At 35.1% G+C, this 27,995-nt stretch overlaps 1 protein-coding gene across 3 annotated transcripts in view; it reads left to right on the top strand.

Moving 5' to 3' along the window:
* Positions 1–27,995, top strand: part of LOC136038117 (glycine receptor subunit alpha-2-like) — a 121,027-nt gene that overhangs the window by 74,189 nt on the left and 18,843 nt on the right. For 2 of the 3 annotated variants that reach the window (XM_065721137.1, XM_065721139.1), the window contains exon 8: positions 27,207–27,287. In XM_065721137.1, the coding sequence (XP_065577209.1) occupies positions 27,207–27,287 (81 nt within the window). The remainder of the gene's footprint in view (positions 1–27,206; positions 27,288–27,995) is intronic. The other variant, XM_065721138.1, reaches the window with a different exon arrangement.

The raw sequence follows: 27,995 nt of genomic DNA, 5'->3' as shown, positions 1-27,995 counted from the left end.
TTCCATATTGGCAATTACATCAGCTCTAATTTGAGTATAATCTTGCCCCTATTTTTCGTGAGGGTTGGGGGATGCTTGCCAGTAAATAAGCTTAAACCAAATCCTTTTTAAAATTTCTTGGTGCACTGTTCACCTCGAAAGTAAGGCTGATGAAGCTCCTCGTCTAGGACCGGGTTGTATCGCCTCCAGAGAACAAAGAGAATTACCCGCTCTGTTACCTGCTATAGAAAAAAAGCATTCTCTTTTATGATGCTGTTGAAAATTAATAGATGTCTAGACCATCTAACGGCTTGCCTTTGTTCTTGGAAAATCAACACATAACGGGAATTCATTGTCTATGTTATTAGCAATGAAAACAAAGGCCCTGTGTATAAATCAGAAAAAAAAACTATGTAATTATTGGTCTAAGATCAGTTGAAGCAATTTGGGCTATGTCCCCACTTGATTGGTGGTTCTGATGGTTTTTCCCTACATCCTTAGGTTTTTAAAAAAAATTAACATAACAGCCAAAGAAAACATCCATTATTATGTAACACCTACGTTTGCAAGATAATACCAGCATCTTGAAGGCTCCCCACTTGACTGGGTTTTTTCTACACCTTTAGGATTTTAGACGAATAAATAACAACCAAAGTATACTACAATACTCCCTATTATGTAAAAAACAGGTGTACTGTGGTATTACGTAACATAGAGGTGTATTGTAGTATTGCACAAGACCCAGGTGCACGTAATAATATCTTAAGGGATTGGTAACTCTAATAGTATACACTCTATCTGTGTTGTGGAATTCATTATAGCGTCACTACTCTTATGCCAGACTAATTGAAGATAATCGGTAAGAAGGAGATCGTGACGAGTATTCCTTCTCGTGAATCTGTTTGGTGGTTACAAAAATATTGAAAATTCTTGGAAGAAATAAAGAGTTTCGTTGAAAGTTACGAACATGTTGTATGACTTAATATGAAAGCTTCAGAAATAATTGAATGTTTAGATATGACGTGTCGGTTGATTACTGGTATTGTTGCGTCAGGATTTGATTTCGTATTGTGTCAACTTGGTTGTGTATGCGTGAATTTCAATAGTTATCAGTTCATTGAGTGTATTAATAGAAAACATAAAGAGTCTAATGGAAAACTTAAACGTTTAAGTTAATATGAAAATATGACATGAATAATATTAAAGAGCGTAAGCTTGAGTGGAAGTATTAAATTTTTCACGTTATGCTGTAATTGCTTTCTCTCAGTCCCTCATTTTTCATTAGTGTGAAAGGGTGGAATAGAACCAGGAAAAATACGATATATTTAAGTTGCTATTGTTTTTGGAGATTCCATACTAAGATCTTTTTTTCTTTTTTGGGGTTATTCGGCATTGAGCTTTGTATTGCATAGTATAATGGTATCAAGTAGTGGCAATTTTGTAACTCGGTTTATTAAAATAAATAATAATAAGCAAACCAATAATTACAGTTTTTTTCTTTTTCAGAAACTGAATTTTACATTTCCTTTTTATCAAGGGTTAATTTAGAAATCAAATTGTTCTGCTAAAGAACAGTCTTTTTTCTGAGAGATACCCATACAATAGAAATAAGAGATGACAGATACCCTGTCTTCTAAAATTTGGTATTTTATACATTTGTATGGTGTCTTTTTTTTGTTTTTTAAAAGTGTCAAAACAACGCACCTAGCATTTAGAAACACGAAAATATGAAAAGATTTTTTTTTCATATTTGAAGGCTCCAGAACCGCTTTTCAAATGTTTAAAACAAAGCCAAAGATTCGTTGAGCGTTTCACACTGAAAATTGGCTATACTGGTTTTTGGTCAAATACAGAAAACCTTACGTATCACGCTCATTTTCAACCAATTTAAAGAACCCTATTCTCTTTCCTGATAAAACATTTTGAATCATGCTCTAGTGGCAACATGAATTTTCCATAGTTTGTAATATTTCATTTGTCTGATGTTTAGAAAATAGCACAATCTACAAGAATATATGTGCAAGAAAATGCCTACAAGAAAATAGGATGTACCTACATCCTACAGATGTACCTACTTCCTACATCTTGTAGGATGTACCTACATCCTACAGATGTACCTACTTCCTACATCTTGTAGGATGTACCTACATCCTACAAGAAAATACCACATCGCCTCAAGAATATATCTGCGTAAACGACTAATCCTCACCTTGAATATAAAAGTAAAGCATGTTTTGTTTTCCTTTTAACCTAAAGTCAACGTAGAGAATAGATTGTTCTGTTAGAAAATAATCCTTTTCTGAGAGAATCAATAAGACAGAAGAATAGATTATCCAAGTACATCGAACAATTAAGGCCACTAATTACGAAGAATTAACGGAATTTGTTTGCCTAATTGTTGCGCCATATCTGCTATCAAACAATGTTTTAGTTTTGTTGACTAAAATGGAGAATGATTTATGGTGTCGAAAATCATCTAAAGAATAATATAAAGTTGAAAGATTTGCAACCAAAACGAAAAAACTTACAGCCGACATTTGCTTTTTGAAGTCTGTAAAGTGCTATCAAAACTTCTCTATGTTCTTGCATAATAAAGTTACACACATTTAATGTAGAACCAAAACCTGCTCCAAATTTTCGATTTTGACGATTTATTTTGATTTTTTTTCTAATTTTACCTGTTTTTGTATCTTACTTCCTCTAATCTCCCCCTCCAAACTCTTTATGTGTAAGCGTCAGCAGTCGCTTTAGTAAATGTCTACAGCTACACCCACAATCTTTCGGTTTTAATAAGACGTAAATGAAACTGAAGCCAAAGTGATGGGCAACAAATCAATCTGAAGAGAGTTTTGCTCCTGAATTCTAAAAGATCACTATGACTATTGTACCCATAGAACATTCTGCCCAGAAAGACTGCGCCAAAAGATGTTCAAGCTGAAAGCTTTCGCCATGGAAGATTGCACCTCAGTAAGTTCTACCTACGAGAGATTGCACCCATGCAAGACTTTTTCCCATATTTTAGCAGGAAAAACTTTAGCAGATAGATTTAGAACGAGCGTGCAAGCATTCAATTTCAATATAACATAGATATTTAGATATTTTATTTCAAGACCAATTTATTTATACATTTAAAAATGACAATCTCTTCGTATCTTCGACTTGGCTTTTTCAAAGATATTACCAGGCATCTATCGCAGACTGATTCCTATAAATTATTGATCTAAATTTTAAGTGCTTCATTTCTTTTATATTTTAATTCAGCCAAGTCCAGAAGTTTCTTAATTATTAAAAGAGAGGAGAATTATGGCTGGAGAATTACACTGTACCTTTTTGGAGCTTTCACCTATGTTTCTGTGCAGCAAAGTTTTGATTGCAGCAAAGCCTTTCTTTCTTTTGGTTATGCTTTCTGTTTTTTCATCGCACTTTTGTGTTTCGTGAACGACACTTTAATGCTGGTCAAGTTATAAATTGAAGATCAAGCGACAAAACTAATCTAATTTACAAAAAATAGAAAGGAAGAAGATGACATTATCCGGAATTATGTACTAGTTGAAAATAAACATCTAAGATTAGTCAACAGATTATGTTTCTTCTAAGAACTTGAATGGTAATCCTTAGATTATTTAGTCTTGACTCGGAAGAGGATTAAACGAAGGCAAAAATTCAGATCTGAAAAATATCGGCATTTCAAAAAAGGAAAACATTTCGAGAAACCAAGTAATTCAGGAAAGAAGGAAGCAGTAGTATATGTTGACACATTGTAGGGTGAAAGAGACCTTGGGAGAATATGTTCTTTATAAGTCAATAAAAAAAAACAGTAGCCCCACAAGGTGGGCTACTGAACGAATGGCTAATTAGTTTCATCTTGGAAAAAGAAAAAAAGCAGCCTTTTGAAGAAGTTGTTCTGGATGGGTGTTCAGTGCCGAGCAAAGATCTGAGTTTGGCAAAGATTTGATCCATCGCAGTTTCTATGATATATGATATAATTAATTAGATTGGAACTAGACAGATGGGGTCAAATATGTTTATAGAGTAATAAGAAATTGCCTTACAGGAGACAAAATAATGCAGTAATAACCTTCTACTCTGGCTGAATTAAACACGTTCCTTGGAGATACAGCTACTACACGCTACTGTCCTCAGTAGATACAGATACGCTTTGTGGGAATTGTTGAATGGCTCTGAGGTCAGTTGAATCCACATCTTTGAACACTCATGATGGCAATCTTTCTTTGGGAATATGTATTGCTTAATACTTCTTTTCCTCCCGTTGGATCTCTCGGGAAATGAAGAATATGAGATCTTTATATGGGATCAATTCAAAGACAAAAAACATGAAAATCATGTTTATAGTTGCTCTTCTTACTTTTGGGAAACTTAATGGAACTTGAACAGCAGAATTCTCAATGAAGAACTTGATCCTTTACGAATAGACGATAAAAAGTATAAGGAAGGGTGTAAAAATGAAAAATGATTTAAATATTCATATTTTACGAACTGCGATAGAAATTTTTTAATTCATTAATACTAACCAAGGAAAACAATTATTTAAGTTATCTTGCAGGAAATGGGCTATTGTTGCCAAAACCTGAGGATATTCTTTTCGTTTAAGCCCAGTGAAGATGAAAGCCTTCTTCTGGTTACATATAATTAATTAGCCTTGTTTTATAGTCCATATTTACTATGGCCTTAATGATTTGATGAAACACTGAATTTGTCTTTTATTTCCTTTTTTATTCACACTCAGTACGTAGTCTCCCAGCAAAAATGCAAATTAAGCCAAAATATATTCTTGACAATAGCAGAGAAGTTTGGTGAAGAGTTAGTGATATTCTTGCCAAACAACTTACTTCCCAGCCTCGCAAATACGCAGGATTTTGTTTCAAGGAAGACTCGACATTACAGAAGGAAATTTTGGTAAAAATTATACCGAAAAATAAGAAAATGTAGTGAAAGTCTGTAAAAATATTAATACTAAGAGGAGTACCCCAAGCTTAGGATCCCAATTATGTACCTGTTCTTAAATATAGAGAAACTAATTTGGGGAAGGTTCTGACTAATGACGGTAAGCACTGTCTGGCGAAAACAATTACGTGATATCATCATGTAAATCCTGATTGTTGCGTCGATTGAAACTAAGCTCTTTCTAATCATCCTGAAAATTTTGGAAAAACATTGCTTTGAACCATTACTAAAAAAGAATGATAATCGGTAGATTTTTATGTCAGCTTATACAGAAAGCAGGGTCGTATCCAGGATTTCTCGGAGGAGGGGGGTTGCAAAAGGGTATTTTTTTGGCAAGATATAAAAAAAACTTTAGAAACACATCAAAAATTCGTTTATAGCCTATTTCTTTTTGTCTCGTTTTTACGAGTCAGACAACATTTCAGGGGGGGTTAAACCCCATAGTTCCATAGACGTGACATTGACAGAAAGCCTTTGTTTACTTACAACATAAATTTGCCGGTCAAGGAAATGAATTTTTCAACCGCATTGCGAAGCAAAAATGAAGGGAATTATCACATAAAAACATTCTCTTCTTCAGGCGAGATGAGATCTGGCTGTCGAAGGGAAATTGACTGCTGCTAGAATCCAGCTCAAGTTACAGATCATGATGTTTGCAATCATGAAATAAAGTTTAATGAGTTCTTAGAACATAATTTAGCCTTAATTTCATGTGCTTCAGAATTCTCAAAGATTTATATAAATAAAAACAAACTTTTGCCTGTCTATATGTCCTCTATGTGTTACAACACCATTCACCCGATCGCCAAAAAAAAACTTTGAAACTTTTTGAGTACACGTTTGCTAATATTTAAGTATAACCATATTTCATCCTATCCCCTCCAAGATTGTCTTAATTTTAAGAATACTTTCCGCACTAACAGAAATTAGAGTCCTCTTAACGCCAATACTTGACAGTAGCCTTTGTTCATATTGTTCGCATTTTCTCGATATAAAATATCCAACAACATCCAAGGAGTAAGTTGATAATCCTAACCTAATTTTTTAAGGCTTTTAAATTTGAATATATGATCGTTTTTTACGTGTATAGAGTATTTTCATGGACCAATTATCAGGGAGATTCTGCGGGAGGAATTTTTGGGAGGAGTTTTCCTCCGGGGCAACCTTCCTTGGGGGCGTGTTTTCATGGGAGAATTTTATGTGAGGGATAGGTGGAATTTCCCGAAAAAAAAGGTTGGGCCCCGAATACAACAGGATTTATTCGATGGCGAAGAAATAAAATAAAAGTGTGTCACCCAAAACAATTCTTTTGGCAAAACCAACCAAAGACTAATGCAACATTAGATATTTTTTGCTGCCTATACAGCAGAAAAATGTATTCTTTTTTATGTTGTAGTCATAATTTTAACTTCTTTGTCCTTCAATTTTCTTCTTTTGAGATCGCAGCAACGCACGACGGATAATCTTGTTTGTTTATAGACAACAACCCATGCCAATCTAACACAGCTTTAGTTTACCGAACTGCCATTTGAAACTAGACAAAAATTACAACGAAAAGAATTATTTTGATTTGTGGTGCTTTTGATTCTATTTATTTTGATGATATTATTTTGATTTGTCATGACAATCTTGATTAAAAAAAAACAAACATGAAATAAGCAATAAAATTTCGCCTAAGTGAGCTACTTATTCATGAAATGGTGTGATGGAAAACATTACAATACACTTTTTGGAGATCCTGGCTGTAAGAACTTACTGCATATGTTAGACTGGTCCGTATTACGTTGTATTATGGAATTTTTCTGTCTTCAGTTGTCCACACAGAAATAGATGTCATGTTCAGCACCTATGAATCGAATATACCCCTTATAGAACTGCTTGAAAAAATAGGATAGGCACTTATGCTTGCAACCTTTTGTTCTGGTCATCTTACCAACAATTTTCTATGTTTTTTTATGAACTATCAGCTATTGGCGTTTTTTTTTTACTATTTCGGCTGCTCCGAAACCTTGCCTCCTGTGATGAAACAAATTCCTGTGAGAATACATGATGTGAGACTCTAATTTTACAAAATCGCTGATTTGAAATTCCATTAAACCGGTTACGTCGTTTTGCTTCTATTTGAGAAAATTCAACACATTTCGCTAAGGTTATTTTTAACTGGAGATGAATCCGTTTTATAATTAATTTTCCATATTTTTCCTTAGTTTTCATGTTTAAATTTATTTTCTTTAAATCCTCCTTCTTTATCTAAATTCTGAGGATTTTAATATTTCTCATTGGTTCAAGAAATATTTTTGAATGACAACTCTTGAATTTATTTACCAAGCATTTCTGGAAAATCTAATTAACCTAGAAATTCCTTGAGAACCTAGAAAAGCATAAGGGTGAAATTCAAAAGTAGCTTTCCCTTTGTATAATTTCTGAATATATAAAATCCCCTTCTTGCAGAGAAATAGCAGAATAAAACCATTCCTATGTCAGGGTAAAAGAGTGAAGCGATAACTTGGTTGCATCTAGTTGGATTTAATCGAGAGAGCTTGATTTCTGAAAAGTGTTTTATTAATTAAAATTCCCTCATTTTATGTATAGTATGCCTTAGGTCTCGTGATACCTTTACCTGGAAATATGCCGCAGTTCTAATATTTGTTTGTTTTTAGTCTTTAGTATAGATTGTTTTAAAAGTACAAAGGACATCAAACGAAAATAATTGCCCCCTGGCTCCATCTTTTGTCTATTCATACCTGTACCTGAAAACTGAGATTTTTTAAGATTTTTCTTTTGATTGTTACACAACTATCTTTTGATGCGTAAATCCTCTCTGTCGTTGCCAAAATTGACTCGTGTCAAGGCAAATGGAAACTTTTCTTGTTTACAAACAAGCCCACCCAAACGTTTGCAATGTCCGATTTATCTGCTAGTTAAATAAAAAAAAAGTTTTTTTTAACTCTAAGTAAGGAGCGACAAGAAAACTTAAAGCGAACAGAAATTATTCCGTATATGAAAGGGGTTGTCCCCTCCTAAATGCCTGGCTCTTTACAATAAAGTTTGACTCTTTCTCACAACTCTACTTTTTAAAACAATAGAAAACTTTTTTTGGAACGTTTTTATTAGTAATAGATATACGTAAGTTACGAATTAACTTACGCAACGAACTTCTATATTTGTATATTTTTATTACGTATATGAGGGGGCTCGCCCCCTAGTCAATACCTCGCTCTTTACGCCAAAGCTTCTCAGGAATAAACTTGGGCTCTTAAATCATCGCGAAAATGCCTTAGCTAAACATTGATAAACAGTCGTCAAATCGTTAAATTTGTCATATCGTCCTAAACAGGTAAATTACACATACTGGAAAATATCAAATTATTATTTTTAGGTAAGCAAAATTTTTCCTTACCATATTCAGAATTACTTCCACAATATATTTTCTTCGAATATTTTCAACTAGTTTTATCAAAGCCGATCATAAATGTTCCATGGTCTTGTTAATGTCAAGTATTTTTACGCCATGATTCAAAGTGAAGATGTTTTCTTCTCAATTGAAATACTGAAGAACTTAACTCATAAGACTGGTATTAGGGTTTGTGAGATTTAGGGATGGAGCGTGTTAGTATGTGTCCGCTGAGGTCGTTTTTAAGCTATGAAGAAAGATTTAAGTATGTAGACGACTTGTCAGTCCTACTGAAGTACATTGTTGAGAAGTCTGAGGCTGTCCCCCAATTCTGTAACGAAATAATTAACAACTTCAAAGATGAATGTACTGCGAACAGCCTCCAAATCAACGAAGGAAAGACTAAAATCCTTCGCTTTAATCCCCTGAAGAGAGACTTTGTGTGCCCTCCTCCTCCTTATCCTAGTGAATCTTCGGCAGTAGTGCTTGGTGTCAAGTTTAGCATCGACTGCTCTTTCAGCCTCCATGTCGATACAATTATCAAAAAGGCAAATAGTGCGATGCGGACACTTATACTAATGCGTCGATTTGGTTTTTCAGTGACACAACTAAGGATAGCCTATCTTACTTATATTCGACCAATTTTAGAGTATGCATGTCCCGTATGGGGCCCACAAGTCAATAACACTATTTACCTAAGTGACCAGCTTGAGTCAATACAAAAAAGAGCAGTCAAAGTAATATTGTGCAATGCTTTTACCGAATATAAGTTAGCATTATCCACTTTACAAATTCCCTCTCTTCAAGAGCGTCGTCTCAGTTTGATCCTTGAATTTGGCCAATATCTTCTCAGAAGTGATAAATACAGATCGATACTACCACCAGTTTTAGTGAAACATCGAAGTACTAGGTTGAAGAAATTTGACAGATTAGCAGCACCTCCTTCACGCACAAATCGTTTTCCAACTCATTCATCCCTTTCTTTGTATCAAAGTATAACAATTGTTGATTTTAAACTATTTGTCTTCTGATTTTTTTGTCGTTTGATTTAATCCTTTTTTCTTTTTTGTAAGCACAAGCGCCATTTAGTTTTATGACTACGAGAGATTGTGCAAATAAAACCTATTCTATTCTATTCTATTTTATTTCAGTTTAATCTATTTCTCGAAAATACACTTAAACAAAAGAAACATAAGGTCAAACCAAGAAAAAATTCAAATCAAGCACAAATTAAGAACGTAATACCAAGAAAATTATAAAAAATACCACGTTTTAAAGTCACATATCCACATTCATGCATGTAAGTTAATGGTTTGGGACAGAGGAGGACCCAAAATGGTTGGGTGACGATGGGGTGGCCAGTGGCGTCACTTGGAAGGGAATCAATGGGTATTTACCCCCTCTTCTGATTCCCCCCTCCAATATTTTTACAAAAGCTATTTTTGGTAATTCGATTGAAAAAATTGCTCTCCTACATTTTAAAAAATATATTAGCCCTCCCCCCATATACTTTGGTGCACATCCGCCACTGAAGGTAGCCAGTGCATCTATGATCTAGCCCGTTATATGTATAAGGAAAAGTTGCTTTGGGGAAACGATGGGGTACTTTCAAAAATGTTCTGAGTGAATATAAGGTCATCAGCTTCACTTCTCCATACAAGAGAATTAAGGAACGCGTTAATATTACGGAAAGATTTTATTAAACTCTACTCCATACGTAGTTTAATAAAGAAAAAAAGGATCAACAGAGCAGTGACGTCGCATTGGGTCAGAAAAAACTAAACACTTATGTAAAGGAGATTCTTGTCTGTTTCTGTCTGTCAGATGACGTCATGTTTCTGTGTTGACTGACGTCATGAAGTTAGTTGTCGTCATTTTTGCTATGACGGTGACGTCATTAAAGATATTTAAGACATATATGTTCACGTAGAAATCTATTAATGTTTAGCTTTAAAATGACTGATGAACTTACAATGGCAAAAGCCGATGAAGATGCTCAAAGAGTCTATGCCAAAAAACTTGCTGCTGATAGAGAAAGTCAGAAAAGAAAGCGTGCCGAGGAATCAAAAGAACAGCAAGGAAACAGGCTTGAGGCTGATAGAGAAAGAAAGAACAGAAAGTGTGCCGAGGAATCAAAAGAACAGCAAGGAAACAGGCTTGAGGCTGATAGAGAAAGAAAGAACAGAAAGCGTGCCGAGGAACTACCAGAGCAACGTGAAAGCAGACTTGCTGCTAAAAGAGAAAGTGAAAAAAGAAGGCGTGCCGAGGAATCACAAGAACAGCAAGAAATCAGGCTTGCTGCTGATAGAGAAAGTAAGAAAAGAAAGCGTGCCGAGGAATCACAAGAACAGCAAGAAATCAGGCTTGCTGCTGATAGAGAAAGTAAGAAAAGAAAGCGTGCCGAGGAATCAGAGCAACCTGAAAGTTATCGCCTGGCATTCAGGTACAGCCCAGTCGATGATTATAGCTTGAGTAGATGTGTTCCAATCGGGACAATGTCTAAAATTTGTCCCTATTGCAAGGCCTTGAAATTCAATGGTGAAACAATGGGAATGTGTTGCGCCTCAGGAAAAGTTAAACTTCCTCTATTGGCTGCACCACCAGAGTCATTGAAGACTTTCCTTACTGGAACTACGTCAGAATCTAAGCGTTTTTTGTCACAAATCAGAAAATACAACTCATGTTTCCAAATGACATCGTTTAGACCCCAAATCGAAAATCCAGATCAATTTATGTCTACTTTCAAAGTAAAAGGGCAAATTTATCATAGAGCAGGGTCCCTTCTACCATTCTCAGGCGAGAATCATAAATTTTTACAATTGTACTTCATCAGTGATAGAAATTCTGAATTGAATGCACGTTGCGAAATTTCTCCCAACGTTGAAAGGACAATCGTTTCCCAATTGCAACATCTTTTCCACGAAAATAATAATTTAGTGCGTCTGTTCAAAACAGCCATCGATTTGATGCCTACTGATACGCATAAAATTGTTATATCCGCTGACAAAACGCCTCCTGGCCAACATGTGCGTAGATACAATGCTCCAACTATCGACGAAGTGGCAATCGTTATGGTCGGTGATCAGTTTTTACCTCGAGATATTATTCTTCATAAGCGAAACGCTCAGTTGTTAAGAATTGCTGAAACTCATCGATGCTACTATGCCCTACAATATCCTATCATTTTTTGGGATGGAGCCGACGGCTATCACTTTAATATTAAATTGATGATTCCAGCCACTAACAAAGAAATGAATAAGAAATGCAGTGCAATGCATTATTATTCCTATAGACTAATGATTCGGCAGGATGAAGAAAATTATATTTTAAAATGCCGTGAATTGTTTCACCAATTTGTCGTTGATATGTATGCTAAAATTGAATCAGAACGTTTGCTATATATCCGCCTGAATCCGACCAAGCTCCGCTCTGAACAATACATTCATTTGCGAGATGCAGTTATAAATGACGGTAATACCACAAACGTTGGAAGATTAACAATTTTACCTTTGTCATATGCTGGCAGTCCCCGTCATATGCATGAATATGCTCAAGATGCTATTGCGTATGTTCGTCTCTATGGTCGTCCAGATTTATTTATTACATTTACATGTAATCAATCTTGGGACGAGATACTGCAGCTTTTACTTCAAGGACAATCGGCGGTTCATAGGCATGACATTACGGCCCGTGTCTTCCGGCAAAAGTTGAAATCACTGATAAACTATATAGTAAAACTTGAAGTGTTTGGGTCAGTGCGATGCTGTATGTACTCAGTGGAATGGCAAAAAAGAGGTTTGCCACACGCACATATACTAATCTGGCTACATAAAAAAATTACTTCGAATGAAATCGATGATGTGATTTCCGCTGAAATCTATATATATAAAAATAAGTTGTCTGTCTGTGTGTCTGTCTGTCAGGTGACGTCATGTTTCTGTGTCGACTGACGTCATGAAGTTAGTTGTCGTCATTTTTGTTATGACGGTGACGTCATTAATGGTATTTAAGACATGCGTTCACGGAAAAATGTTCAATTGTAAAAAGAACCTACAATGGCAACAGCCGAGGAAAAAATGCTGCTGATAGAGAAAGTAAGAAAAGAAAGCGTGGATATAACCGGAAATATAAATGACGACCGGGACACAGGGACACAACTACAACGGGGACGCCGGGGGCACAGGCGGGATATATAATTGACGACTGAGACACAGGGATTGTTTGAATAGAAATTACAGACCGGGACACAAATGACGACCGGGAAACTGGGACACAGGGAATATAAATGACGACCGGGACACTCAAAGAGAAATTACAAACTGGGACACCAGGACACAAATGACGACCGGGACACAGGGAATATAAATGCTATTTATATGCACAGACAATGGGACAGCGAAGAATGTTGTTCCTCGCATTCCCATGATTCCAACGGATCTGCCTTTTCAATTTAAAAGATTGCAATTCCCAATTCGATTAGCATTTGCAATCACCATTAACAAAGCTCAAAGTCAATCATTAGAAAAATCTGGTATAGATCTTAATACTGATTGTTTTTCCCATGGACAATTGTACGTTGCATGTTCAAGGGTCGGTAAACCTGACAATCTATTTATATGCAGCGACAATTGGACAGCGAAGAATGTTGTATATTCGCAAGTTTTACGCAGTTATTTTGTTTTTATCTATCTATCTATCAATCTATATAAAAACGAGTTGTGTGTATGCATGTTTGTTTGTTTGTAAAAAGAGCGTTTGCATATGACGTCATTATTAGTACATACGGCTTTGTATATGCACAGACAATGGGAAAGCCAAGAATGTTGTATATTCACAATTTTTACGTAGTTTGAAACACATATATAAATCTATCTATATTCACAGGTGGGACACAGGGACACAACTACAATGGCGCGTAACTAATATGGCGCGTAACGACTTACGCACCCGGGGGGGCTTGGGGGGCGCGAAGCGCCCCACCAACTAGGTGTTGGGGTGGCACGAAGCGCCACCCCAACAGCTAGTACCTGATAAAAATGTCGATAAGGGGTTACATGATATAAAAGATTGCAATTCCCAATTCGATTAGCATTTGCAATCACCATTAACAAAGCTCAAGGTCAATCATTAGAAAAATGTGGTATAGATCTTAATACTGATTGTTTTTCCCATGGACAATTGTACGTTGCATGTTCGAGGGTCGGTAAACCTGACAATCTATTTATATGCAGCGACAATTGGACAGCGAAGAATGTTGTATATTCTCAAGTTTTACGCAGTTAATTTGTATTGTATCTATCTATCTATCTATCTATATAAAAACGAGTTGTGTGTATGCATGTTTGTTTGTTTGTAAAAAGAGCGTTTGCATATGACGTCATTATTAGTACATACGGCTTTGTATATGCACAGACAATGGGAAAGCCAAGAATGTTGTATATTCGCAATTTTTACGTAGTTTCAAACACATATATAAATCTATCTATATTCACAGGTGGGACACAGGGACACAACTACAATGGCGCGTAACTAATATGGCGCGTAACGACTTACGCGCACGGGTGGGCTTGGGGGGCGCGAAGCACCCCACCAACTAGGTGTTGGGGTGGCGCGAAGCACCACCCCAACAGCTAGTTTACTGATAAATAAAAAACAAGTTTTTACAACTGAAAGTAAGGAGCAACGCTAAAAGGAACACGAACAGAAATAATTCCATATGTGAAAGGGAGGGGGGTGATTCTCCTCAATTCTCCACACTTCAGGCTGAAGTTTTTTAGTACTTTTAAAAAACCGTTCGATTCTAATTAAACAGATCTGTTTAATTAGAATTTACTTAAACTGTCTTTTTGTTTAAATGACAAAATGATGTCATTTTCACTTGTTGATAGATAGCATACCGTTCATCCGTCCATCCTAGGGCAGAACTAAGTTAGATAGTCATAATAGAACTAAGGGATGATTAGTGATGCCATAATACCTTCCACGAGACCCGTTGCCGCTACTCCTTTCTTTCTTTAATGGTTTCAGATGACAAAGAAGTTCATAGGCGATTCCTTCAAGACGCAGCTGTTATTAGTTTTCTCCTAGACGTAGCTGCATGTTATGTAATAGGGAATGTTTTCTAAGAGATTCAGGTGCTCTTTACATAATAGGAAATGATTTCTAAAAGATACAGGTATCTGTTACATAATAGTTTTTTCTTCGGTCGTTTAAAAACCCCGCGAGGGCCAGGAAAAACCTTCAAAGCCACCGCAAAATCATGATTTCTTTGGTTGTTACTCAATAAGGAATGTTTTCTCCAAGACATTTCAAGACATTTTTTAGGACATTTTTCTTCCAATACATTTTTCAAGACGTTTCAAGACATTTCAAGACGTATCTTAAGACTTGTTTCTTCAAGATATTTTGAGACATTTCAAGATGCCTTGTAGACACTTTTCTTCAAGACATTTTTCGAAACGTATCGAGACATTTCAAGAAGTTTCTCAAGACTTTTTTTTTAAAAACACATTTCAAGACGTTTCAAAACATTTCAAGAGGTTTCTAAAGACATTTTTCTTCGGGACATTTTTTCAAGACATTTCGAAACGCTTTTGAGACATTTTTCTCAAGACTATTTTCAAGATTTCTTTTGTTGTTATGCAATAGGGGAGTGTTTACCTTTGTTAAGGATGACGCGTTCTCACTTGACTTGTTTCTTCGGGGGGCCCAGGGGGATTCCTGCTTGTAACTAAATAGAACACACACGGGGGGTGTTACGTATTGACGATGCGCATGTGGGTGTTACAAAATACTTTAAGAAATTTCATTTTCTTTCAATGCGTTTTTCTTTTTTCAGGGAACCTTTACTGTCTAAAGATTTTTGTCCATATTAGGATTCGAGAGACATATCCCCTCAATGGAATTGAGTGCTAGACAGCTGAACCAGAAAACCCTTTCTAATATTTTTATTCCAGGAATTATTCTAACAGAAACGTTTCGATAAAACTATGGTTTACATTATCCCTATGTGTGCAATACCTGACATATAGGGGAGACATTCAGTTACTAGAAATTGCTTACATTCGATGTACACCTGCTTGTTACGGTGTTATCAATTTCTTATGTGACCTAGACAGATTAAGTTATTTTCGAATCAGAGAGATGATACATAACATTGGCCTTAGATGTTCATTACGTAAATGATTACGCAGTGAAGATTCTTTCTGGAACAAAAAAATAAAAATTATGAAGACTTTAATGTAAATTCAAGTTTTAGTCACTAAAGCAAATTTACAAGCTTGATTAAAACACTTTATTCTTAAGACAATGAAATCAATACTATACAGGTAGGAGGGAGATTTTTTCTACTACAGATTCATTCAATCAAGGATTATCAACATAAATTCTGTAAAATTCGCCGAAGTACATCCACAACATCAAAAATAAAATACTGCATGAAAACAATTGAAATCCATTGAGAGGAAGGGGTGATTTATTGGAGGTAAATTCAAATGGGCAGAGGATATTTGGTTTAATTCAATATTTTGTTCATTTTTCATTTTTGCTATTTTCTGACGATTCCCAGCCTGCGACACTCAATGGCTGACACACGGCACTCTCTAGCAACCATTATCAGACTTATGGCATTTGTAGGACATTTTCCTCCAATAATATATGTTTAACCTAGAATCAATCGTTAAAACCTTATGAAAAATCTCCAATAGCGTTTCTTCTGTTGACTCCTGCAAATTGAGGCCAGCTTGAGAAAATTTACCATCCCGATGACAGCCTCTGGCGCACATTATCACACCGAAGGGTTTTCCACCTTTTTTCTCACAAAAATAACTGTATAAGGTAAAAATGACAATTTTTTTATTTGAACAGCGGAAAACTGACATTTATTTGTAAGCTTGCGATGTTCCATATTGATTCTCAGCCTGTGACACTCATGGCCTACACATGGCGACCACTGGCAATCATTATCACACATATGTTATTTGTTGGACATTTTCCTCCAAAAAATTATTTTATACTAGATAAATTATTTTATTTTCACATAAAAATAAAATGACTGTTGATTTATTTGAACAGCAGAAACTGGCAATTTTATTGTTAGATTGTGATATTCTGTGAGGATCCCCACCCTGTGATACTCAATGGCTGACAAACTAGCACCCACTGGTAGACATTGTACCACATACGGCATTTCTTGGACATTTTCTTGCGATATTATCCGTTTACACAAGAACCCATCGTTTAAACTTAGTGATAGATCCCAAAAAACGTTTCTTCTGATGACTCCTAGCGATTGAGACCTGAGTGGTACAATCTACAAGCCCGATAACACCCTTTGCCACGCATTATTACACCTAAGGGTATTTCGACTTTTTCACCAACAAGAATAACTTTGTAAACTAAAAATGAGCAATGTTTGTATTTGAACTTTGGAAACTTGTTGTTCATGTCATTGTTATATTGCGATGCTCCCTGGTGATTCCCAGCCTGTAACACTTAATGGCTAACACTTAGCACCCTCGTGCAACCATTATCACATGTATGGCATTTTTTGGACATTGTCTTCCTAAAGTATCCGTTTAAAGTATACTCAATTGCTGGCACATGGCACCTTTTGGTAACCATTATAACGCCTATGCCACTTCTTGGAGGTTTTACTCCGAAAATATCCGTTTACACTAGAATCGATCGTTTAAATATGTGCCAGTATTGCTGGTAAATTGTGCCAGCCTGGCACAATTAACTAGCCCGATGACACTCTCAGGTATACATTATCAGATCTAAGGGTTTACCATCCTTTCTTCAGAAAAAATAACTTTATAAACTAAAAATAGTCATTGTTTTTATTTGAACAGCGTAAAATTACCATTTCACTGTTAGATTGCCATGTTCCAGAATGATTCCAAGCCTCTGATACTCAATGGCTGACACACGGTGACCTATGGCAACCATTATCACACATATGGGATGAGCCCAAATTGGAATATTTGACATCTCAAGAAAAAACATAATGAAGTATATTATGAGATAGGTTCAGAGCATTTATTTTTTATGATGATATTTCACATGTCATTATTTCAATAAAATTTATTTTACTGCATTACTCTCTATGTTTTCTTGGGGTCTGCTAACAACTCAAACGTTTATAATATTTATTCAAGAGTCAGAAAGGCAAGAAAAGGAAATTTCCCAGACATAGGTACCACTACCGGGCTCATAGGGGGTCTACTAGAGTCTGAGATGGTTTGGCAGTTTGTTTTACCAAATTCAAGAAAGATGATCTGGATCTTGGGAGAATTTTTAGAGGTGTTTCTTAAAGAATGATATAAACTTGTTCAAAAGTTAGGAAAATAGCCCTTAGTAAAGAATGTTTAAAAATCTTTTTTTAAAGAATGATACAAACTTCTTCAAAACATAGAAAAATAGTCATACTTTTATCAATTTTAATTATTATCGAGTTATCGAATTTCAACATTACTATGGCAATTTCATACAAACTCGCACCGTTTTTGTAAAGATTCAGCATTTTGCTTACATGCTAGTAAACTAGGTTAACCTAACTTATCATTTGTAGGCTAGGTTAGGTTAACCTAGCCTACTAGTATGTAAAAAAAAGGCTGAATATTTAAAGAAAATTGCGAGTTCGTATGAATATAACATCGTATTTTTTTTATAGTTGTTAGAACTTGTCGGTTGCAGGTAACCAGGGTGCGACATGCTTTTTACAGGTACTTGGGTTAGTTATAGGTTGGTTGCAGGTACCCATGCTGTAGAAGGAGGTACTTTTAGTGGTCAAGAACTATTTTCCTATGTTTTGGGTAAGGTTGGATCAGTCTCTAAGAAAAAATCTCTAAAAATCCTCTAAAAATGACTATTTTCCTGTGTTTTGATCATTTTTATATCATTATTCAAGAAAGCATGTCTAAAAATTCTCCAAGATGGACTATTTCCCTACGTTTTGAAGAAGTTCATATCATCCTCTAAGAAAGGATCTCTAAAATTCTCTAAAAAAGACTATTTTCCTATGTTTTGAACAAGTTTATATCATTCTCTTGGGAAGTATCTCTAAAAATTGTATAAGAAGGATCGTTTTCCTTTGTTTTGAACAGGTATATATAGTTCTCTAAGATAGAATCTTCAAAAACTTTCTAAGAAGGACTATTTTGCTATAACAAGTTAATATTATTTTCTAAGAAAATATTTTTAGAATTTCTCTAAGAAGGACTATTTCCTGTGTTTTTAACATTTTTATATCATTCTCTAAAAAAAAACATCATTAATTCTCTAAGAAGGACTATTTTCCTTTTTTTTAACAAATTTACATCTTTTTTTAAAAGAACATGCCTAAAAACTCTCTAAGAAGAACAATTTTCCTATACTTTCAACATGTTTAAATCATTCTCTAAGAAAATATCTTTAAAATTTTCTAAGAAGGACTATTTTCCTATGTTTTGAACAAGTTTATATCCTTCTGTAAGAAAATATGTCTTAATATTTCTCTAAGAAGGACTATTTTTCTATGTTATGAACAAGTGTATATCATTTTCTAAGGAAACATCTCAAAAAATTCTCAAAGAAGCGCCATTTTCCAATGTTTTAACAAATTTGTATCATTCTCTAAGAAAATATCTCTAAACATTCTAAGAAAGACTATTTCGCTGTTTTGAACAAGTTTATATCATTCTCTAAGAGAAGAACTTTGCAAATTTTATATTTCTAAAAATTTCTAAAAAATAAAACATTTCTAAAAATTCTCTAGAAGGACGATTTTCCTATGTTTTCAACATGTTTATATCATTCTATAAAACACCTCTCTAAAAAATCTTTAGAAAGGACTGTTTTTCTATGTTTCTAACAAGTTTACATCACGCTCTAAGAAAACTTTTCTGAAAATGCTCTAAGAAGGACTATTTTCCTATGTTTTGAAAAGTTTATATCATTCTCTAAGAAAACAAAAGTTCTCTAAGAAGGACTATTTTCCTATGTTTTGAACAATTTCATATAATTTTTGAGATAACATCTCTAAAAATTCTCCCAAAATCCAGCTCATCTCTCTTGACTTTCGTAAAAAAAAAATCGCTAACCCATCTCAAATTTTAGTAAACCTCATATGAACCCGGTAGCAGTACCTCTGATTTTTTTTCCTTGCCTCTCTGATATTCTAAGCGTTAGGGTTGTTAACGGACACTAAAAATTAATGAAAACATAAGAAAGCAACGTAATAAAATATTTTTATTGAAATAATGACATGTTGAATATAATAAAAAAAAATGAATGCTTTGAATCTATCTCATAAAGTACTTCATTATGTTTTCTCTTGAGATGTTACACATTCCATTCTGGGTCATGTCAAATGTGTGATAATGGTTGCCAGAGGGTGCTGTGTGTCAGCCATTGAGTGTCACAGGCTGGGGATTCCCATGAAACATCGCAATCTAATAATGAATTGACCAGTTTTTGCTGATCAAATAAAAACAATGATCCTGGGGAAAACGGTTAAAAAACAATTAGGTGTGATAATGTGCACCAGAGCGTGTAATCGAGGTGGTAGACTGTGCCTTGCTGGCCTCGATCGTCAGGAGTCATTAAAAGAAATGTTATTGGAGATTTTCAATAAATTTAAACGATCGATTCTACTGTAAATGGATATTTTTGGGGGAATATCCGGAAAATGCCATATCTGTGATAATGGTTGTCAGAGGGTGGTGTGTGTCAGTCATTGAGTTTCACAGGCTAGGAATCGCCGTGGAGCGTGGCAATCTATCAATGAAATGGCATGTTTTCGCTGTTCAAATAAAAACAATGGTCGCCTTTAGCTTATAAAATTAATTTTATGGGTAAAGGATGAAAAATCCTTAAGTTTTATAATGTGTTCCTGATGGTGTCACCGGGCTGGTAGATTGTGCCACGCTTTGCCTCATTTTGCCACACTTTGCCTCAATTGCCAGGAGTCCTTAACAAAAACGTGATCGAAGATTTTTCGTTAAGTTTAAACGATCGATTCTAGTGTAAACACATATTTTTGGAGGAAAACGTCCAAAAAGTGTCACATTTGTGATAATGGTTGCCAGAGAGTACCGTGTGTCAGCCATTGAGCGTCACAGGCTTGGAATCTTTAAATAGCATCGCAATCTAACAGTGAAATGGCACTTTTATTCTGTTCAAATAAAAACAAGGGTGTTTTTTAGTTTATAAAGTTGTTTTGTGAGGGAAAGGTTGAAAAACCCTTAGATATGATAACATGTGCCAGAGGGTGTCACCGAGCTGATACACTGTCACGCTGGCCTCAATTGTCAGGAGTCGTCAGAAGAAACATTATTGGGGATTTTTCATTAAGTTTAAAGCATTGATTCTAATGTAAAAGGATGTTTTTGGATGAAAATGTCTGAAAACATGACACATATGTATGATAATGGTTGTCAGAGGTATGGCGTGTTTCAGCCATTGTGTTTCACAAGCTGGGAATCGCCATGGAACTTCGATCGCAATCTAGAAATGATATTGCAGATGCACTGCTCAAATAAAACAATGATCATTTTTAGTTTACAAAGTTTATTTTTATGGGAAAAAGGATGAAAAACCCTCAGATGCGATAATATGCCCCTGAGGGTGTCATCAGGCTGGTAGATTTTGTCACGCTCCCGTCAATTCCCAGAAGTTATCAGAAAAAAAGTTATTGGGATTTTTGATTAAGTTAAGTGATTGATTCTAGTCTAAACGAATATTTTTGGAGGAAAATGTCTGAAAACTGCCATATGTGCGATAATAGTTGCTAGAGAGTTCTGTTTTTCACCCATTGTGTGACAGACTGGGAATCGTCTTGGAACTTTGCAATCTAACGATGAAATGGCAACTTTCCCCTGTTCAAATAAAAAAATGATCATTTTCAGTTTATATTATTTTTGTGAAGCAAAGGTTGAAAACCCTTAGGTGGGATAATGTATTCCAGAGGGTGTCATCGGGCTAGTATTTTCTGACGGTTGTCTAAATTGCAAGCAGTAGTCACAAGAAACGTTACTGGGGATTTTGCATTTAGGTTTAAACCATCGATTCTAATGTAAACCGATATTTCTGGAGGAAATTTACCAAAAATTGTCATATATGTGTGATAATAGTTGCCTGGGGGTGCCGTGTGTCGGTCTTTGAGTTTTACAGGCTGGGAATCGCCTTGGAACATCACAATCTAACAATGAAATGGCAGGTTTCTGCCGTTAAAACAAAAACAATGCTAATTTGTATTTTACAAAGTTATTTTTGTGGCAAAAAAATGAAAAACACTCAGTTGTAGTAATTTGCGCCTGAGTGTGTCATCGAGCTGGTAGATTGTGTCATGCTGGCCACAATTGCAAGTAGTCATCAAAAGAAACGTTATTGGGGATTTTTCATCAAGTTTAAACGATCGATTCTAGTGTATGTAGATATTTTTGGAGGAAAATGTCCAAAAAATACCATATGTGTGATCATGGTTGCCAAGGGGTGCCATTTGACAGCCGTTGAGTTTCACAGGCTGGTAATGGCCATGGAACATCGCAATCTAACAACAAAAAAGTTAATTCCAGAAAACCTACCTCCATTTCCAAGGAAATTCTCCCCCTTTCCCAACAAAAAGTTCCTCTAGGGAAAGTTCTTAAGACGCTAATTCCTCCTCCCTCCCACCAGAAAATCACCCCCAGACAATTTTATCCTCGCTGTAAATTCCCCTCAGAAAATTTCTTGCTGACGATTCCGCCTGAGAAATTCTCCTTAGCACACTTCTATTTGACAAAAGCCAGTTATTTATTTTATTTCTGATCATTTTTCCAAGTCTGCCAGATATCCCCTTATGTACAATATTTTCGCCGTAAATCATTCCCCACCCTCAATGGAAATTTTATCGCGTGGAGATCTCTAGATGGAGAATTTCTCTTGGTAATAGTCCCCACATGGAGAATTGTTGCTGCAAATTGTCCAATTTCGTCCACTTTACTCTCCACATAGAAAATCCCAAGAAAATTCCAATCCCACTGAAAATATCCCCGGACAATTCCCCCGAACATCTCCACGTGTAAAATTAAGTCACCAAAATTAGAATATAAGATAAATAAAACAATTTTCGTATATTAATACAAGGTAATACCCCCGTGTAAAATTTTCATGGAATGGTCACCACCAGAAACTTCCTCCTCTTCCGATCACCAAATTCTCCCTATAGAAAATCCTCCACAGAAATTCTCTTCTCATGGAAAATATTTTTATATTTTCTAATAGCACATAGGCTATTACATGTAAACAGTGAGCGAATTTCATAAGTTGCAGACCTTTCTCGGGAGCTGAGGGAGGGGGTTTTTCATTCTCAAAGGCATATCTATTTGACCTTTCAACTATTCTGAACCAAATTCTTATCTCAAAATTGGATCAGACAACTCTGGAGAAAAAAGGGCCTGCTAGTTGCCCTCCATTTTTTGGTCACTTAAAAAAGGCTCTGGAAATTTTAATATCCGTCAAATTGAGCCATCTACGTCCTAAATTTTCTAGGACCATTGGTTCGCTACGATTACTCCTGGGAATAACAAAGAAAAAAAATCAGGAAAAAATAAATAACCACACATCCGGGACGTTTCTTCTGGCAAAAATTTCAAATTCCCTATTTTTTCAGATAGGAGGTTGAAAGCACTACATTAGGGTTCTCTGATATACTAATTCTGATGGTATGATTTTCATTAAGGTTACGGGACTTGTTGGCGGTGCTTCCTCCTTTTTCAGAAATCAGGCAAATTTTCTCAGACCCGTAGCTTTTGATGGGTAACGTTAAACTTACGAATTGTATATATTTAGAATCACCATAAAAATGCAGTTCTTTTATGTATTAAATAAAAAAAACAAGTTTTTTCAACTGAAAGTAAGGAGTGACATCAAAACTTAAAACGCACAGAAATTACTTCGTATATGAAAGAGGCTGCTTCCTCATCAACGCCCCGCTCTTTACGCTAAAGTTTGACTCTTTCTCTCAATTCTTCTTTCTAAAACAGTAAAAAACTTTAGCGTAAAGAGCGGGGCGTTGATGAGGAAGCAGCCTCTTTCATATACGAAATAATTTCTGTGCGTTTTAAGTTTTGATGTCACTCCTTACTTTCAGTTGAAAAAACTTGTTTTTTTTATTTAATTTCTGAACGTTTTTGAATCAATGCATGTTTTGATTTTGGCTCTCCGCAGAGGAATAATCAAAACGAAATTTGCATATTTTTTTTTTTGGCTCAATGGATTTCTCATAATTTTGATCGAATGATTTTGAGAAAAAAAGAGCGGGGGACGAAGCCTAGTTGCCCCCCGATTTTTTGGTTAATTAAAAAGGCAACTAGAACTTTTAATTTTTTACGAATCTTTTTATTGGTAAAAGATTTACGTAACTTATAAATTAGCTTACGTAAAGAACTTTTGTATTCTCATGTTTTTATTACATATATGAGGGGATTCGCCCCATCGTCAGTACCTCGCTCTTTGCACTAAAGCTTAAATTTTATCCCAATTCATTAAGAATGACCCCCTGAATCACAAAAGCCGTAGAATAAGTAGTTGAAATTACCGAAAATACTTTAGCGTAAAGAGCGAGGTATTAGAAGGAGGTGAGCCCCTTATATGGGTAATAATTTCTGTTTGTTTTAAGTTTTATTGCTGTTCCTTACTTCCAGCTGAAAAAGCTTTTTCACTTTTATTTTTTAATTGTTTTTTTTTAAATAATGCTAGTAAATCCTGCTCTCCCTTCATGGAAATTTTCTTCTCCCATTACAAATTCTCGAAGGGAAGTTCCCCAGCATATCCCCCTCTTCTCAACCCCTCCCCCAAACCAAAAAAATCCTCCTGAGAACGCCTGTATACTTCCTAATAACCATTACTATATGTAAGCACAGGTCAAAGTTTGTAACTTGTTGCCCCTCCCACGGGGACTGTGGGGGAGTAAGTCGTCTCCAAAGACATAGTTATAAGGTTTTTCGACTACGCTGAATAAAATGGCTATCTCAGAATTTTGATCCGTTGACTTTGGGAAAATAATTAGCGTGGGAGGGGGCCTAGGTGCCCTCCAATTTTTTTGGTCACGTAAAAAGGGCACTAGAACTTTTCATTTCCGTTAGAATGAGCCCTCTTGCAACATTCTAGGACAACTGGGTCGATACGATCACCCCTGGGAAAAAAAAAAAAAAAAAAAAAAAAAACAAATAAACACGCATCCGTGATCTGCCTTCTGGCAAAAAATGCAAAATTCCACATTTTTGTAGATAGGAGCTCGAAACTTCTACAGTAGGGTTCTCTGATACGCTGAATCTGATGGTGTGATTTTCGTTAAGATTCTATTACTTTTAGGGGGCGTTTCCCCCTATTTTCTAAAATAACGCAAATTTTCTCAGGCTTGTAACTTTTGATGGGTAAGACTAAACTTGATGAAACTTATATATTTAAAACCAGCATTAAAATGCGATTCTTTTGATGTAGCTATTGGTATCAAAATTCCATTTTTTAGAGTTTTGGTTACTATTGAGCCGGGTCGCTCCTTACTACAGTTCGTTACCACGAACTGTTTGATTTATTGTTATCAAAATTCTGTTTTTAGAGTTTCGTTTACGAATTGGCCAAGTCGCTCCTTACTCGCAGTTCACTGCCGCGCTCTGTTTGATTTACTTATTCAATCAAATGCACATATATATGTGAACGAATGTAAAAGATAAGAGAAATTGTCGTATGTCAATTAATATTTAACCAGATAAGCAGGCTTCACTGATAAAAGATAATTAAAATTTTGACAAGCAGTTTTCTATTTGGGAAATTCTTATTTTGCCAATTTGATGACAAATATGAATGAGCATACAAACAAAGTAATATTAAATGATTTTATAAATCAGACACCGAACCCTTTTGATTGCTCTTAACATTTCTGTAAACTGGTTTCTAACTTTATTTTACGCAGCAGCTGGCGCTCTCGCGACTTCGGCACGGACGCTTCTGGAGATTTAATAGATGTCGTTTCGAACTATAACGTTTTCGGTTAGCTGGATAAAATTGGTTAGCTGGATTTTGTGACGTTGAATACTAGGCTCACTTGGCCTCGATTCAAATTCACAAATTTTAGCTTCACAGTCTGAAAAATTGTCTTTAGAAGTAACAAAAGCTTGTCTTTTTATGTTGTAGCCTCATTTTGAAAGAGCACTCATTTGTATCAGGATTAAATCTACAAAAAACATTTGGTTTTAGCTGTCCTTCGGCCTTTTTGACAAGTAGTTGCAAGGAAAAAGGCTAATATAGAAACTATTTCCTTCTGCGCCCTTTCATCATGATTCCCATCGAAGGCACTGCTATAATTTCTATCATATCCGGCCAATCTCGGAAAATAAAATAATAGGTGGATTGGTTAAATAATTGCATAAATAATAACGTTCTTAAATATTAACTAACCATAGTATGACGGCCCCAACTGAGGTATATCAGTAAAAATGCACCATTAATTGCTTCTCAATTGATTCTTGACAATTAATTAATTCCTAAAGTTTTTCAAAGATGTAATGGTGTGATTTTAGTTAAGATTGCTTGACTTTTTAAGAATGTTTCTTCCCTGTTTTGAAAATCAGGCAAATTTTCTTGGGCTACTAACTTTTGATTAGAAACATTAAACTTAATGAACTTTTTATATTTGAAATCAGCATAAAAATCCAATTCTTTAGACGTACCTATTGTCATCAAAATTTCGTTTTTTAGATTTTCGTTTGCTATTGGGCCGAGTCGCTCCTTGCTTACAGTTCGTTACCACGAACTATTTTATCTGGCTGTTTCAGGAAATTTTCTCAACTCTTTTGTAGCCACTTTTCAAAACGACCCAGGAGGCGATAGGTACTGGAAAGTGGATTTAGATGAGTCCTAAACGAGACATGACCCATTTTTTTTCTAGGGCCACTTTCCTTAAATTTATTTAGAATTGGGCCTTTAGAGCATTGGGGAATCATAGTTCTGATTCTAGTTCAGAGCAAAGATTCGTGTTACGGATTAAAAATAAGCATAAATGCCATACGTGAGAAAAGTTTGCTAGCATAAAATCCTGCAATGCATAAAGTTTCTACCGTGTGCACTCCCCTTTAAGGAATTTCCAAGAAATGGACTTCCTAGATTAGGCAATTACACAGAAACCTCATTTTTTGTGTAAGGGAGGGGGTACAATGCAAAGGTAACTTTAGATGCAAAGTGAAGAAACTGAAAAGTAATAAAAAGAATAAGACAAAAAAACTAAAAAAAACTAAAGGTATGCTAGTTGTAATATACGAAGTTAGTAAGCACAATAGAACAGTTTACGACTCGAGAAGATAAAATAAGAACAAAAAAAAGAATAATTAAATAGACAAGATGAGCACATAGACAAAAAAATGGAATGGAAAAAATAATTTCAAGAATATTTCCTATACTGTAGCAAAAGCGTACTTCTTCATTGTGTGATAAATAATTGTGTTTTCTTAGGAATTATTATTTTTTTATTTCATTGTCGAGTAACTTTTGAGTCATTATTATTTTGTAATCCCTTATTGTACAGGGCATAGAGCTTTTATTGGAGGTAGATAAGTTTTAATAATTTTAGTATAATTTTAATAGTTTTATAAGTTTAGATAAGGTAAAGTTTTAAAATATTCCTCTTTCGAATAACTTTTGAGTCATTGTTATTTTTACAAACCCTACGTTACAGGGCATAGAACCTTTTTGGGGGTAAACAAAATAAAATTTACTGTTTATGTAATTATGTTTAAATAAATAAAAATTAACTTCTTGACGTGCCCAAGCACTAACAGTATTGGAGTATTGCCAGGTCTAAATTTCAGCAAATTATCCGTTGTTCATCTGATAATATTATTAATAACAGTTATATTTTCAGGTGTTCAGGTAGGACTACCTGAAGTGAGCTATGTGAAGGCAATCGATGTTTGGATGGGAGCTTGTACTGGTTAGATACTTTTATTTTCTCACTTCTTGAATTATTGAGTTGCCTTATAAATTAAGCACAAATCAAAACTTATAAGAGGATATATGACGGTATTACGAATGGGAATTATATATCTCGTTTTCAAACCATCGTTTCTTAATCGTTTTGTTTCTCAAAACTCCACTTTCCAAGAAAAATGTCGAACATAAACTCAGCTACCTTACAGAAGCCTCATAACAAAAATAACTAAAAATAATTATTTATTCCATGGATAGGGTATTATTATCTTATTAGCTATTGATTTATTCATGCTTATTCATTTATTTAATATTTATTTTTGAATTCATGTTTATATTTGACTGAAATCAATTAATTATAGATTATCAAAACATCGATTATAATTTTTTTTTTTTTTATCGGCGATTGCATCACCTTATCCATGGAATCGCAACGCTCCTGGTTGAGAAACAACCCAACAGAGAAAAAAATTGTGAGCACCTAGATGAGCTCTTATTTAAATTTATTACAATTCGTCAATAGGAAACAACATTTTCTTTTCTCCATAAAGTTTGAATCTTTCCCTCCAAGATTTAACCCCTAGTCTACGAGATCGTAGCCCTCTATTTTGAGAAACAAGGTTAAAGAGGGAACAGCAAATTATAAATAACATGTTCTTTTCTACACAAAACTTGTTTTGTTTTTTTATTTCACTCACATTTTTTTGTTATG

The sequence above is a fragment of the Artemia franciscana genome, chromosome 17 (genome assembly GCF_032884065.1).
Source record: "Artemia franciscana chromosome 17, ASM3288406v1, whole genome shotgun sequence".
Lineage (NCBI taxonomy): Eukaryota > Metazoa > Arthropoda > Branchiopoda > Anostraca > Artemiidae > Artemia > Artemia franciscana.
The sequence above is the reverse complement of the archived record's forward strand: the minus strand, read 5'-3'. Positions and strand labels throughout refer to the sequence as shown.